The 15212-nt window shown below is 43.0% G+C and overlaps 1 protein-coding gene across 3 annotated transcripts in view; it reads left to right on the forward strand.

The window, feature by feature from the left end:
• wdfy4 (WDFY family member 4) overlaps positions 1-15212 on the forward strand; it is a 318819-nt gene that overhangs the window by 246389 nt on the left and 57218 nt on the right. For all 3 annotated transcript variants that reach the window (XM_043678828.1, XM_043678827.1, XM_043678830.1), the window contains exons 50-51: positions 300-414; positions 6354-6463. In XM_043678828.1, the coding sequence (XP_043534763.1) occupies positions 300-414; positions 6354-6463 (225 nt within the window). The remainder of the gene's footprint in view (positions 1-299; positions 415-6353; positions 6464-15212) is intronic.

A 15212-nucleotide genomic window follows, 5' to 3' on the forward strand; every position in this document is an offset into this window, starting at 1 on the left:
TGTGTGTGTGTGTATGTGGGTGTATGTGTGGGTGTGTGTGTGTGAGTGTGTGTGTATGTGTGAGTGTGTGTGTGTGTGTGTCTGTATGTATGTGTGGGTGTGTGCGTGTGGATATATGTGTGTGTGGGTGTGTGTCTGTGTGTGGGTGTGTGTGTATGTGGGTGTGTGTGTGGGTGTGTTTTTGCACCTCCTTCAATGAATTACAAGTATTCCAGTTCACCCAACGTTGATCTATTTGGCTCTTGAGTGTTCACACCCTTAACATTCTTTTCATCATCATGTTTGTCTTGTACTCCCAGGAGTTGGATCTGACTAATGCAAAGACATTCCGAGATCTCTCGAAGCCCATGGGAGCGCAGACTGATGACAGGAAAGAAAAATTTGTCCAGCGGTATTTTGAAGTTGAAAATGATGGTTAGTATTTTCTCAGGAAATTGGAGGGAGTAACGTGTGAGAAGAAAGAACTGACCAATAGTCAAAAAAGTTACAAGGGTCTGATGAGGTATATGTAGATAAAGCTAGCAGTGGACTCAGGAGTGAGGGGATCTGATTTTAAAATGAGAGCTTATGTTCTTTGGAGAAGAATATATTTCCACACCAAGGATTGCAAACAACTGGAGTTCTCTCTATATATACTGGAAGTCACTAAGGACTAAGGCAGTTTTATTTCTGTTTGTGGAGGGTCGAGGGATGTGGAGCTGTATATGATTAAAGTATGCTGCAATCATAATCTACATGAATGATAGAATAAACTTGAAGGGCTGAATGGCCTGCCTTTGTTTCTAATATTTCCCAGGAATAGAAGAATGCTTGGCCTTGAATGCAGCTGTGTTGTTTGTAAATCAGTTCACACTGACCTTGCTGGTATTTTGGAATTTGATTTTTTTTTTGTTCATTCTGTCATTAGCATTCATTTAGAACATTACTCCTCACCCTGCACACCTTTCTTTCAGTTCCCCACCAGTGCTTCAGACTGTTCTCCCTCCGTTGATGGATAGGTTGGACGGCACAACTCCCAAACTCCTCTGTGACCTCCAGCAAGGGCTGAGATTTCCTCTTGTTGCACATTCACAGACCTGGGTATCTCTGGCTCAGCCAGCATGTCTTGTCTTATCCCAGTTGCCATTGAGAAGGCTTTTGTGATTGGCACAGCATTTTTTTGCCCATTAGAGAATTGCACTCGAGAAATTGGTGGGCGGCACGGTGGCACAGTGGTTAGCACTGCTGCCTCACAGCGCCGGAGACCCGGGTTCAATTCCCGCCTCAGGCGACTGACTGTGTGGAGTTTGCACATTCTCCCCGTGTCTGCGTGGGTTTCCTCCGGGTGCTCCGGTTTCCTCCCACAATCCAAAACATGTGCAGGTCAGGTGAATTGGCCATGCTAAATTGCCTGTAGTGTTAGGTATGGGGTAAATGTGGGGGTATGGGTGGGTTGCGCTTCGGCAGGTCGGTGTGGACTTGTTGGGTCCAAGGGCCTGTTTCCACACTGTAATCTAATCTAATCTAATCAAAAAAAAAATTGGTCTTGAGCTGCCTCTTGAACAGCAATAGTCCATTTGCTGTAGATACACCCACAATGCTTTTAGGGCAAAGGTTCCTCACAAGTTTAAGGTATTCACTTTTCACGGGTTTGTCTAGCCAATAATTAAACAGGCTTGCAATGCCCGAAATGTCGACTCTCCCGCTCCTCGGATGCTGTCCAACCTGCTGTGCTTTTCGATTCTGACTCTCCAACATCTGCAGTCCTCATTTTCTCCATGGCCACTTCATTGACAGATTGTTATAGCAATAATAGTTTGGGAACAATAATGTCTTCTGAACCAAATGTCTAATATCCAATGCCACATAGCAGAGTCATAGCTGATACATCCCTTCCCGAACCTTTGGTTGTTGTAATACATGTTGTTGCTTTGACTGGTTGGTGAACACAGTATAGCTAGTGAATCGAACATAGGGTTAGCCTGCCCTGTACAGCCCTCGATTATACTGGACTGTCTACTTCCCTATTAGCCATTACCATTCAGTGCTACAAGTTACAAACAAGTACTGTCTTATCCAAAATGGGTATTATTTTGGAAGTAAACTGATTGTAGGTGATCTGTGTTTAGAGATTTAAGTCATGATAGATCACAAAACAGAATTACAGATTTGTAATAGTGCAGAAGAAGGCCATTTGACCTATTATCTCTGTACTGGCTCTCCAAATAAGCATTGGGACTTAGTGCCATTTTTCTGCATTTTCTCCAGCTCCCTGCATAATATTTCAAATCAATCTTCTCCTTTTGAATGACTCAACTGAACCTGCCTTACAGGCAATGCATTTCAGCCCCCAACCACTCTCTGTATGAAGTAACCTCTTGCATAATGTTTGCTTCTTTGTATTTCCACTGATATGCAACTTTTCTTTTCGCATTCATTCATGGGATGTGGGATTTGATGACTGGGCCAGTATTTATTACTCATTGGACTGGTTTAGTATCTGAGGAGTTATGTGTGGTGCTGAACATTATGCAAGCAGCAGCAAACATCCCCGCTTCTGACTTTGTGATAGAGGGAACGTCACTGATGTTTGGACCTAGGTCAGTATACCTCCCCTGAGCTGACCAGAAACGATCACGACCACCTTCCTTTATTGACTCGAGACTGAATTGGTCATTTTTCCAAATTTTCCAAAATGAGTGCAGAGCAAAAAGCTTTGACAATGTTTGGCTTTTTTTCCCCCCAGTTCTGTAAAACCAAATGACTTAAATGGCAAGTCAAGCATCAAAGTGGGGTTAACACTTCAGATCAGAAAAGGCAGCTATTACAGATGAACAACTCATGTTTAAGAACATGAAGATGAGGGGAAGAGTTATTAGAAGATACTAATAAGATAAACTGGAGAAACAATGCTTGATGTGAGATCCAGTGTCTGCAAGAGAAGCTGAGAACTGAAAATAAAAGAGAGCATGAAAGCTCTGATGAAGCCCCATCCTTTGAGCCAGAATATGATGGAAGCAAAAAACATGAGACCCTCCCTGAGCTGTGTATCTGGAGGGAGATCTCCATTCTAAACAGCAGCCCATCATGCACTCACTGTCCCTGCTCCTTACTATTAACCGTTCATCATTAGCATTCATTCCTCATGGGAAATCAATGCTCTAGTATTTTAACAAGTTAACAGGACGTTTTGCTAAAAATATACAAGGCACTAGTCAAACCTAAAGTACAGTGAACAATTATGTTCCCTGTATCTAAATATCTGGCATTAAGAATCTACCGATGACCACGGCTGTCAATTTGTATCTAGCAAAGCCCCCTCAAACGGAAATGTGACAATCTGTTCCGGTGTTTTTGGTTAAATGACTAATGTGTCCAAGACAGCTGCCGCGCTCATCTTTGCAATACCGCTGCGTATCTGCTTGAGAGATGGTCATCTCGTTCAGAACATGGCACCTCCGACTGCGGATTGATCCCTCAGAACTTCAGCAAAGGTGCCTCACTCGATTCTTTTTGCCAAATCTCTGGCGGTCAGTCTAACACCGAGGGACCTCAAGCCAAGTGTGTGACCCATTGAGATAACACACGCACAGTCTTGACTTAGATTGTGTGAAGACTTTGTAAACAAATCCATTTCATGTAACCTAATATTGCCCATTCCATCTGCTTTTCATAACCCCATTGAGTCGCCTTTTTTAATGTTTCCATATATTTTGAATATTGCAAATGAAGAGAAGTAAAATGTAGCAATATTAAGGGCATATCTAGAATAATAACCGTACAACTCGATGCAACAAATTTAATTGGCTTGAATTTATTCCCACATATCTTCCTCAGGCATTCAATGTTCCAACAAATTAAATTAGAGAGAAAAGAAGCGTTATAACACTCACTGAAATTCTAGATGAGTCTGCAGTTGTGTGTTTTTTTTTGCTTGCAATCTATAATCTGGGTATTTGTGAAGACTGTGCTGTAAATCTATTCTCTCAACTCTTTCCTTCCGATGTGTTTTGTTTCTCTGTCAGCTTGGTCATCAGGGAGCTCCACAAGCCTCCCAGATTTATGCTTAACGATTGTTCCCTTAAATACTTGAATATATGTTCTTGAGACTGCAGTACAGGATATTCAGATGAAATAATGGTGACTGCTGCTTTGTCATGGATAAACATGCTATTCTTATAGTATCCCTGCAGTTTGATTGAAATTTGAGTTGTCTGTAAGCCAACCACTCACCTCTCTGCTCAATTTTCCCATCAGAGATTCCGTTTAACTTTTCCTGTAGCCTATTTTCTCAGTTGGCCATTCCCATCATCCAGGTTGTACAGGTCCTCTTCTCAACCAGGTGTATCAATGTCATCCTCAGTCTCCTTATACAGTAACCTCTTCAGTCTGGAAATCTGTTGTTTGGAAACACCCAGTTGTCCAGAAATCTTATGGAACAATTAATGTCAATCCACGGCATTGGCATCATTTTAGTGCAGTATTGTTGGGAGCAAAAAAAGAATGGAAAATGGATAAGCCACAGAAATTGTCTTCCTGCTTTATAATGTTTTATCATTGTGTATGTCTCAGATAAATATTAATATCGATCGTACTGTTCCATTTACACACTTGTGGTTAGGCTTTCTATGTCTCAGAGAAATATTTATATTGATAGTGTTTTTCTTGGGGTTAGGCATTCTGGTGTAATTCTACAATCCAGAAAAAAACAAATTTCCGAAGCATTCCGGCCCAGAGAGGATATCGGTGATTTTGTTGTACTGTAATGTTGGTGGGTCTGGCACAAGTGGCATTGGAGACCCGGCCCAGCGGTGAAAGATGGTGCCTGAGGATTGGCAATTTCACCATTGGTTGGCTCTGGTATAGACAGCAGTGAGGCAGTGGAGGAGGGATGGTGGCACAAGCGTTGCTGATGATGAGCTGGTTCACGACCGGTGGACTCTCTTTAAAACTGTCCAAAATGGCGTTGGATCATGGTGACAGTGGGAAAGCTTTTCACTGTATTTTACTGTTTTTCTCACTGTACGATACACATGACATTAAAAGATTTTTAAAAAGTTATATAGATTTCATTCTCACCTGTGTGTAGATCTTATCCCATCTGCTCAGCATTCCAAGTTGTTTGAGCTCATGATTTATCTCTGTCTCAGCTCATTTGAACACCTGAACTCCATGCTATTTGATATGCTTTCCCAATAACAATCTGTTGACACAAATACAAAAGTGAAATCCTGCAGATGTTGTAAATATCAAATAATTTACTATAATACAATGAAGGGTATGTAGGTTAGTTTGATCTTAGAGTAGGATAAAAGGTTGGCACAACACTGGGGGCCAGAGGGCCTGTACTGTACTGTTCTATGTTCTTAAAACCAGGAAGTGCCGGAAAATATTCAGTAGGTCTGTGGAGATGGAAAAAGAGCGACTGTTTGACCTCATTGATCAGGCTTACCTCTTCATCTCAGTCTTGATCTTTCAATTGACCTCGTGTACACAGCATTTTAGAAGCAGTATCAATTCCAGATTTCTACTTCCAACTCTCCAAGGAGTCCTTACACAGCACCTTCCAAACCCATGACCACTTCCATCTAGAAGGACAAGATTAGTAGAGATATGAGATGCACCCCCCCCCCCCCCCCCCCCATCCCCACACAGATGGCTCAGTGGTTAGCACTGCTGCCTCACCGCGCCAGGGACTTGGGTTCGATTCCACCATCGGGTGACTGTGTGGAGTTTGCACGTTCTCCCCGTGTCTGCGTGGGTTTCCTCCGGGTGCTCCGGTTTCTTCCCACAGTCCAAAGATGTGCAGGCCAGGTGGAAATTGTCCTGTAGTGTCCAGGGATGTGTAGGCCAGGTGAGTTAGCTGCGAGAAATGCAGGGTTTTGGGTATTGAATGAGATGCTCTTCAGAGGGACTCAATGGGCTGAGGGGATTGTATGATTCTCACCTGCACCATCTCACCAGACACCATCCTAAATGGGAACTATGTTGCTGCTCCTTCTGCATTGCTGGTCCCAAATCCTAGACCTCCCTCCCTAGCCGTATCAGTGGTGCACCTACACCACAATGAATGGACCTCATCTGCACTTTCTCAGGAATGGGCAATAAATGAAGGTTTAACCAGAAATACACACAGCCAATGAAAGTTTTATTTTAAGAGTAGAGGTAAAGCAGACAGGTAGAGTTCAAGTAAAGGTCAACCATGACCTTGTTGAAAGATGGAATGGGTTAATAGAACTACTCAATGATTTTCCTGTATCCTATCCCCAACACTAACTGTCCCCAGTCCAAAAAGAGCTCAAATTCTGCTTGTAGAGTTTCAATTTCTTTAGTCGTATCTTTCTGACCGAGTGAAATTGTTTGATCTCTTCCAGGGGACTTAACTGCACGGTGTCACTACTGCACTCACTACTCTTCAGCGATAATTGTTGCTTCGTATCTTGTCCGAATGGAGCCCTTTACCCAGACTTTCTGCTCCCTCCAGGTACAGTATCCATGTTTCGTCAGTTTTAGAAACAGGTCTCTCTAAGGGTCATTCAGAACGGCTCCGTCCAGTTCAGCAATGTCCGTTAGGGAAGGAAATCTGCCTCCTCCCTGGTCAGGCCTTCATGTGACTCCAGCCACACAGCAGTGTGGTGGTCCTTTCACTGCCTTTGGAGGTGACCCACAAGCCACTCAAGTCGAGCAATTGTGATGTCACATCCTGTGAAAGAATGGTTTTAAAAAAAAGGAGCTGAGTTCTTGGGTCAGGTTCTTGTGGTGCGCAGTGGTAATGTTGTTGCCTCTGGGACAGAAGGTGCAGGTTCGAATCCTGCCTTCCCCAGTCATTGTGACAGAACACATCTGAATGGGTAGTTTAAAAATACCTCCAACCTGGGATGTACACTGATCTGTAAATCGCTGTCTGAACTTTAAAGTGTTTGTAATTTGATTAATTGGTTGTGCTGATAGTTCGATGGTGTTTTTTTTAAAATAATGAAACAGAAGAGCTGGGCTCATTGAAAATAAAGAGGGCTGGTTCTTGCCAAGTGAATGGATGGCTTTTGGACAGTGGAAAGTGGTATTTATGTTAAACAACTGATTCACAATAAAATCCCTGTCACTCTCTGACAGACTTATGCTGCATAATTCAAAAATGCACATTGATCTGTTAAACCTGTGCTGCAGAGTGCATAAATGTCTTAACTTTCTCAGGCTCTGCTCTGAGACTGTTTCTAGATGGTTGGTTAGAGGGTCAAGGCAGACAGTACTTGTTTTTCCTAGTGTGATGTTGAAACATAAAGGGGTGGTCCTGGTTTCTGTAGCTTGTGGTGTTCTCTCGGATATCCCTATTCTGAAGTATCCATTCTTCATGTGTGTGAGAGGAAATGAAGACTGCAGGTGCTGGAGAGTCAGAATGGAAAAGTGTGGCGCTGGAAAAGCACAGCAGGTCAGGCAGCATCCAAAGAGCAGGAGCCCTTCCTGAGGAAGAGCTTACGCCCGAAATGTCATCTCTCCTGCTCCTCCAATGCTGCCTTACCTGCTGTGCTTTTCCAGCAACATTCTTTTTGACTCTTCATATATGTAACTTGAGTCAAGTGGCCTGAATGACAACACCTCCAACATGTACCAATCCCTCAGTTGACAGGGCCTCTTAGCGTCTGGCACAAACGAGGCCTGAGGACAGGAATCATGTGGAGAGGTTTCCTAAATCTGACATTGTTTCTCCTTGAGCTCATTACGGTGGTGTGTTATATGATCTTGGTATTTAAACTGTTGTTGGAAAGGGTGAACAATAAGTTGTGGCCCAGCCAGTGATACCAAATCTCGTGATTGAATGCAAAATAAGCAGCTTTTATTTTTAATTCCTATTCAATGTGGGCATTGCTGGCAAGACCAGAATTTGTTGCCCATCGGTAATCACTGAAGAAATTGCCAGAGGGTGCTTAAGATTCAACAACAATCCTGTGGATCTGGACTCATGTGGGGTCAGACCAGATAAGGATGACAGATTTCCTTCCCTATAGGACATTAGTCAACCAGATGGGTTTTTAACAATGATTGCTGATCGTTTCACAGTCTCCATTATGTTAGCTAGTTCCCATTTTCATTAATAATTTCATTCATAATTTTAAATCCCATCAACTACCACAGTGGGATTTCCACCCAAATCCCCAACATGTTAGCCTGGGCCTCTTGATTACTCGTCTGGTGACATTTCCGCTATGTCACCATCTCTACTCAGATTGTGGTTAGACCTCTTTGAAGGGAGATGGTTTAAAAAAATTGATACAAAGGACAGTGAGAAATCAGAATTCTCTAACCCAAAAGGCTGGAGATGGTGGCTGAATTGGGAGTTCTCAAGTCTGAGATTGATAGGTCTTTGCTTGATCATAGTAGCAAGGGACATGTAACAAAGGCAGCCGTTTGGAGTTGATGAACGAATCATCGAATTGAACCCAGCTCCCCATGCACTATGAGGCAGCGGTGCTAACCACTGAGCCACCATACCGCCCTCAGGCATGATCTTCATGAATGACAGAGCAGGAATGATTTGTTTCTGTGTCCCTGAGCATTGTGGTGCAATGTCAGTCTAGATAATGTGCTGAGCTCTCCACAGTGGGCCCTGAAAGGTAGGCCTTCAGACTCAGACAAGATTGCTATCTCTGAGCCATTCAGCTTAGACATTCGGAGCTCACCTACAGTCATCAAATAACTACACATGGAAAGCTTCTATTTGGTTTTAGGTATAACGGTCAGAAAGTTTACTTTATTTTTCTTAACGGGCTAAGGGGACCTGTTCTTCCTCAGCCTGAAAAGCACATTTGAATCAATTATTCCTCATGACTGCATAGCATCATGTCTGCAGCTGACACCTCTCCAAATGTAATAATCCGAAAACAACAATATTTTATGAAAAGTTTTTAAAACAGTTAACTATATGCAAAGTACACAGAAAAGCGATTAGAAAAATTTGAAGTTTTCTGACCTAAGACAATAGAATGTAAAAATAATAAATTGTTGTCGATTTTATTAGAGAAATGTGATGCATATTTGATGGCTGCAAACGAAATCTCACAGTAAAGAGATTAGCTGATACATAAAGCATTAGGCCACTGCAGATCCTATTTTTTATTCAAGTAATATCTGTAACCCAATTTGTCGAACTAACAACATTTTGCATGTATATTTCTTTTCTTTATTTGATATCAGTAATGCTTTTATCAGATATTATTGTCTTTCCCAAGAGACTGCTGTCACTACCTGAACCAAAAGTTGCATTAATGAAATGTATCAATCATTGCGTGCTTCCGGATGGGAAGACAGCTACTCTGCTTCAGAACCTGATCTTTAAAACAAAACAGAGACCAGGCTCTGTACAGCCAGGGATCTTCCCATGCCCTTCTCCCTGGACTATGCTTGAGCTAATTTCCTTTGAGTGACCTCTGACAAATCTCAGGAACTTCTCTACAATAATCAGCCGAGCTTCATGACTGCCCTCTGCTTAGAATCGCCGCACTTTTCAGGATGGGAGGAAGCCATTCAGCCCATTGTCTCGCAAAAAGCCATCCAATTTCATCCCACTTTCCAGCTTTTGCTGTGTAGCCCTGTAGGTGATGGCACGCTCAGTGAATTCCCAAGTAACATAGAGTCGTACAGCACAGAAACAGACCCTTCAGTCCTGGTGAAGAGTTTATGCTCGAAACATCGACTCTCCTGCCCCTCTGATGGTGCCTGACTGGCTGTGCTTTTCCAGAACCGCACTTTTTGACTCCGATCTCCAGCGTCTGCAGTCCTCGCTTTCTCCTTCGGTCTAACCAGTCCATACCGACCAAACTAAACTAGTCCTGCGCTTGGCCCACATCCGAATGTTTCTTATTCATGTACTTATCTGTATGTCTTTTAAACTTTGTAACTGCCCCTGCATCCAACACTTCCTCTGGAAGTTCGTTTCACACATGAACCACTCTGTGTTTAAAACAAAAACCTGTCCCTCATGTCTTTTTAAAATCTCTCACTTTTAAAAAAATTGACTCCTAATTTTTGAAATCCCTCACCCTAGGGAAAAAACATCTACCATTCACCTTATCTATATCCCTCATTGTTTTACAAACCTCTGTGAGATCACCTCCCAACCTCCTCTGCTCCAGTGAAAAATGTTTAAAATATATCCGAACTCCCTTTCAAGCAATGCCTTCCAGTTTCCTACTAGCCTCAGGGAGAAAAGCTCTTCTCTTTGAGTGCCCTAAATCTGTGTCTTGTGCCCAGGGACCTCTCAAACACACAGATAGACCCTTCCTATTCACTCTGTATGTAGACCCCTCATCATTTAATGCGCCTCCATTCAGGCTCCCCTCCACTTCCACTGGTTCAAAGAAAATAACTGAGGCTTTCCCATTGTTAGAAACAAAATTCAATAAAATTTAGACGAGACCACCAAAGCTGGAAACAAGACAATTTATTCTACAATCTTGCAAGAAAGGACCCCAATTTCAGAGAGCAATTGAAGTGATGATTATTCAAATTATTACACAGTTATACTTTTGAGCTACGCGAGGTCACCTCTTCCGATCCCTACATTACCCAATCTTTCTTACTATTTCGCCTCTGCCCATCTATGCTTCACGCCATTGCCCCCTTCTTTCCAAGTTGGCAATTTTCCCCCTTGCACGTGCTGTCATAAGGCTAAACTCTTATCTCGATGTTCCCTTTGTAACTTCTTTCATTGTCCATAGGTACATTCCACTCTTGTACATACATCTTAACAATGTATCTTTTTCATGCTTCGCTTATACGTTTCAGTAATCTTAGCTTTTTGCTGAAACTGTTGTTTTAAACTTTATGGTAAAAGGAATTATTTTCTTTAATAAATCTACATTAAAGTTAGTACTTAATTATCCATAATTATGCACTGAAAAGTAGAGATATTCTTCCCTAAATGCCTGCAGAGTTAATAGTTCTCCTGCTGTACCCCTTTTCTGTATGCTTTTTCTATATCTGCAAAAACAACACTTTTCCCCATTTCTAACACCATCTTTTGTACAATTCTCCTGTCTGGGAGCAACTTGCAAAGTTCCTCTGTACAACCACACCTTTCCTGTTGTGCACTGACCAGCCTAATGTATGCCTTCATTTCAACAGGGTTAGAATACAGGGAAGGGAAGGATGTATATCATTCTGATCAGACTGTATTTGGAATATTGTGAGAAGTTTTGGGCCCCGTATCTAAGGAGGGATTTATTGGCATTGGAAGTTGTACAAAGTGTGTGTGTGTGTGTGTGTGTGTGTGTGTAGTGCGTGCGCGCGGACTCTGATTGAAACTTACAGGATTACTGAGAGGCCTGGATAGAGTGGATATGGGGAAGATGTTTTCACAGCCTCAGAATGAAAGCATGACTCTTCAGAACTGAGATGAGAAGGAATTTCTTCAGCCAGAGGGTGCTGAATCTGAGAGACTCATTGCTGCAGGTTGTGGAGGCCAAGTCATTGGGTGTAATTAAGACAAGAGATGGATGGGTTCTTGATTAGTAAGGGGATCAACGCTTCCGAGGAAAAGGCTAAAGAATGGGGTTGAGAAACATCTCCGCCATGGTGGAATGGCCATGATGGGCCATTGGACTTGATGGGCTGAATGGCCGAATTCTGCTGCCATATCTTATGGTTTAATGTTTTGTACAGTCCAACATCCCCAGATTTGAAATTCGTCAACCTCAGCTCATAAAAGCAAATATCCCATTTTAAAACTGCACGTATCTGGGCTTTGAGTGAAGGTAGTGGGTCGAGAGTGTGGTGCTGGAAAAGCACAGCAGGTCAGGCAGCATCCGAGGAGCAGGAGAATCGACGTTCCAGGCATAAGCCTTTCATAAGGAATGATGAATGGTGAAGGGCTTATGCCTGAAACGTCGATTCTCCTGCTCCTCGGATGCTGCCTGACCTGCTGTGCTTTCCCAGCACCACACTGTCGACTCTGATCTCCAGTATCTGTAGTCCTCACTTTCTCCTATTTGAGTGAAGGTAGAATTGGGCTCACTTTCTCCTATTTGAGTGAAGGTAGAATTGGGCTCAGCTTCGATGCACCTCAAAGTCAAATATCCAGCTGTGACTCCAGGTATGACTTTCGTAAGCAGAGCTCTCAACCAGACAAGGGTCTGCAGGACTACTTGTAGAACCAAAATTTGACAAAAGCCAACCTCTCGGGGAGAAAGTGAGAATGAACTGAGGGGGAGAAAAAGGGCAAGCTACTTCATTTTTAAAAGTTTTTAAAAAAAAATTCACTCCTGTGGCTTTTTCTCTGCAGTATTCGTATCTGTTGGTAATTGTTCTGCTTTGCACAGAAATATGAACCAAAGACATAAATATGTTTGAGCTGTGCAAATTATTCTTTCGCCCCTTCTTTTGATGTTTTCAAATAATTGATTAAACTCCATTGTCCTACAGCACTACCGAGGCATTGTTGCAGTATTAAGTTCAGAGAACTTATAATGTTGTTTGTATGGGGTTGGTATGCGATTATTAAACTTTAATAAAAACATTTCTTCTTAAAAAGAAGTACCCATGGACGTAAAAAAAAAATCCAGCTATTAAAACCATTAATCACAGCGTGTATGTGTGGGTTGCCAATTCATGGTATCAGCTTCACAGACACTTCATGATTAGATTTCATGTCTCTAGTGCAGTGTTGGTGTCAGCTGCACATCAATTCATCGTGGAGCAGATATATCTGCATTCAAAAGTTAGTTTGGAAAAGTGTCACAAATTGTGTCAGGTTGTCTTGTTGGAGTTAACATCAGGTATAACTCTGCTCTTAAAATGCTCTCTATTTTTATTTCAGGCTAAAATGTCCAATTTGTCTCTTTAAATGAAAGACCCCTTCTCTTCAGTGCTGAGTCTTGACTGAAGGTCTGTGTTTACCTTGCCACAGTCTTCACCTGCCTGAGTTGGGCGGTTTATTTTTGCATGTGTTAATCCTCATCTTGCCCACTAGATGGGGCACCATGCAGACGTTCAGTCTTTGCATGACTGGAGAATGGGTCATTTCAATTCTGCAGAAATCTCGTTCCTCTCTGTACCTGTTTGTGAAGGCAAGTGGATTGAGGTCGTGAGAAAAGAAGGAAAACGTGAGGGTGCAAGATAAAACTAACGAGACAGAAAAGGGAAAAGAGAGGAAGGAAGATAAACTTGGCGATGGGCAATAAACTAGCACACTAACAATCAGATCAAATGGAATTAGAGGAGAGAACAGAGAGAAGAGCAAGGAGGCTGAGGTGGTGGGGAGCAGACAGTGAGAGAGGGACAGTGAGAATTCCACAGTTGCCGCTGCTGTTGAATACTTCCTGTTGCACCTCCACGGATACTTCCAAGTTCTGGGCAGATTGGAAGCTCTGCAGTCTGATTGTGGCAGAGTTTTCACTTCCTGTGTCTGAATGCATTGGATGATTGGGATGCAGCAGCTACACGAAGGTGCCCCCTTCTCAGCAAGGAAGAAGAATCCCTCAGTTGAATATCGCTTGCATTTTCAGAGCTCCTGTGCCATCACTGTTGAATAATTAGGGATGTACATTGAGCCGTAGCTGGCCGTATAACACAAGAAACTAGCAGGTGGTTTGACTGAAAAGGCAGACCAGGAGTATGGAGGGGGGTAGACACCCGTCCTGGTTTACAACTGCAAGACTGGGAGAGAACTAGCAAGTCCCCAGAGAGTGTTACGAGGTACGGGATGGGATCTTTAATTCCTTATCGATGTGGTGTCATTAGCATACTCTATGCAAACTCAGATAGATCCCACAAGCTCTAAGTTTAGTCATTGTGTGCCTGGAATTTGCAGATGGTATTCATCAGTTGGTCTCTTGTCACTTAGGTTATAGAGTCATAGAAACATAGGTACAGCACAGAAACAGACCCTTCGGTCCAACCCGTCCATGCCGACCAGATATGCTAACCTAATCTAGTCCCATCTGTCAGCACTGAGCCCATATCCCTCTAAACCCCATTCATATACCCACCCAAATGCCTTTTAAATGTTGTAATTGTACCAGCCACCACCACATCCTCATTCCATACACGTACCACCCTCTGAATGAAAATGTTGCCCCTTAGGTCTCTTTTATATCTTTCCCCTCTCACCCTACACCTTGCCCTCTAGTTCTGGACTCCCCCACCCCAGGGAAGGGACCTTGTCTATTTACCCTATCCATGTCCCCTCATGATTTTATAAATTTCTATAAGGTCACCCCTCAGCCTCCAAAGCTCCAGCGAAAACAGCGCCAGCCCATTCAACATCTCCCCATAGCTCAAATCCGCAAACCCTGGCAACATCCTTGTAAATCTTTTCTGAACCTTTCAAGTTTCAGAACATCCTTCTGATAGGAAGGAGACCAGAATTGCAATATTCCAAAAGTGGCCTAACCAATATCCTGTATAATTGCAACATGACCTGTTCAACAGAGGAAAGCATACAAAATGCCTTCTTCACTGTCCTATCTACCTGCGACTCCACTTTCAAGGAGCTATGAACCTGCACTCCAAGGTCTCTTTGTTCAGCAACACTCCCTAGGACCTTACCATTAAGTATATACGTCCTGCTAAGATATGCTTTCCCAAAAATATTGGTTATGTTCAGCACCAGGATTTTTGTCTTTGTGTGTTCTGCCGTAAGAGAGAGAGTGACCACAATTCAAAATGATACGATTCAGAGTGACTGTAGTACTAACGGATTGAAAATAAGTCAATTCGAAACTTTTCCAAATTTCGTCAGTGCCCCCTCTGTAAAATTGCATTCCCCAAAATGTAGTCTGAGAAAGTATCTTTCACAGCATGGTGGCCCAGTAGTTAGCAATGCTGCCTCACAGCGCCAGGGACCCGGGTTTGATTCCCTCCTCGGGCGACTGTCTGTGTGGAGTTTGCACATTTCCCCCGTGTCTGTGTGAGTTTCATCCAGATGTTCTGGTTTCCTCCCACAGACCAAAGATGTGCAGGTTAAGTGGATTGGCCAGGCTAAATTACCTCGTAGTGCCCAGGGGTATGTAAGCTAGGTGGCTTAGTCATGGGAAATGCAGGTTACAGGGCTTGGATGGGGGCCAGCCTCTTCAGAGGGTTGGTGTGGACTTAATGGGCCTAATGGCCTGTTTCCGCACTGTAGGGATTCTATGAAATAGTTGCAATTGGGAATAAAGTGTCACAGTGTTTAAATTACTGTGCCCTACCAAGGAATAACATGACGGTAAATGATGTGGAAGTGCTGGTGTTGGACTGGG

Source organism: Chiloscyllium plagiosum, chromosome 38 (assembly GCF_004010195.1).
Source record: "Chiloscyllium plagiosum isolate BGI_BamShark_2017 chromosome 38, ASM401019v2, whole genome shotgun sequence".
NCBI classification, from domain to species: Eukaryota; Metazoa; Chordata; class Chondrichthyes; order Orectolobiformes; family Hemiscylliidae; genus Chiloscyllium; species Chiloscyllium plagiosum.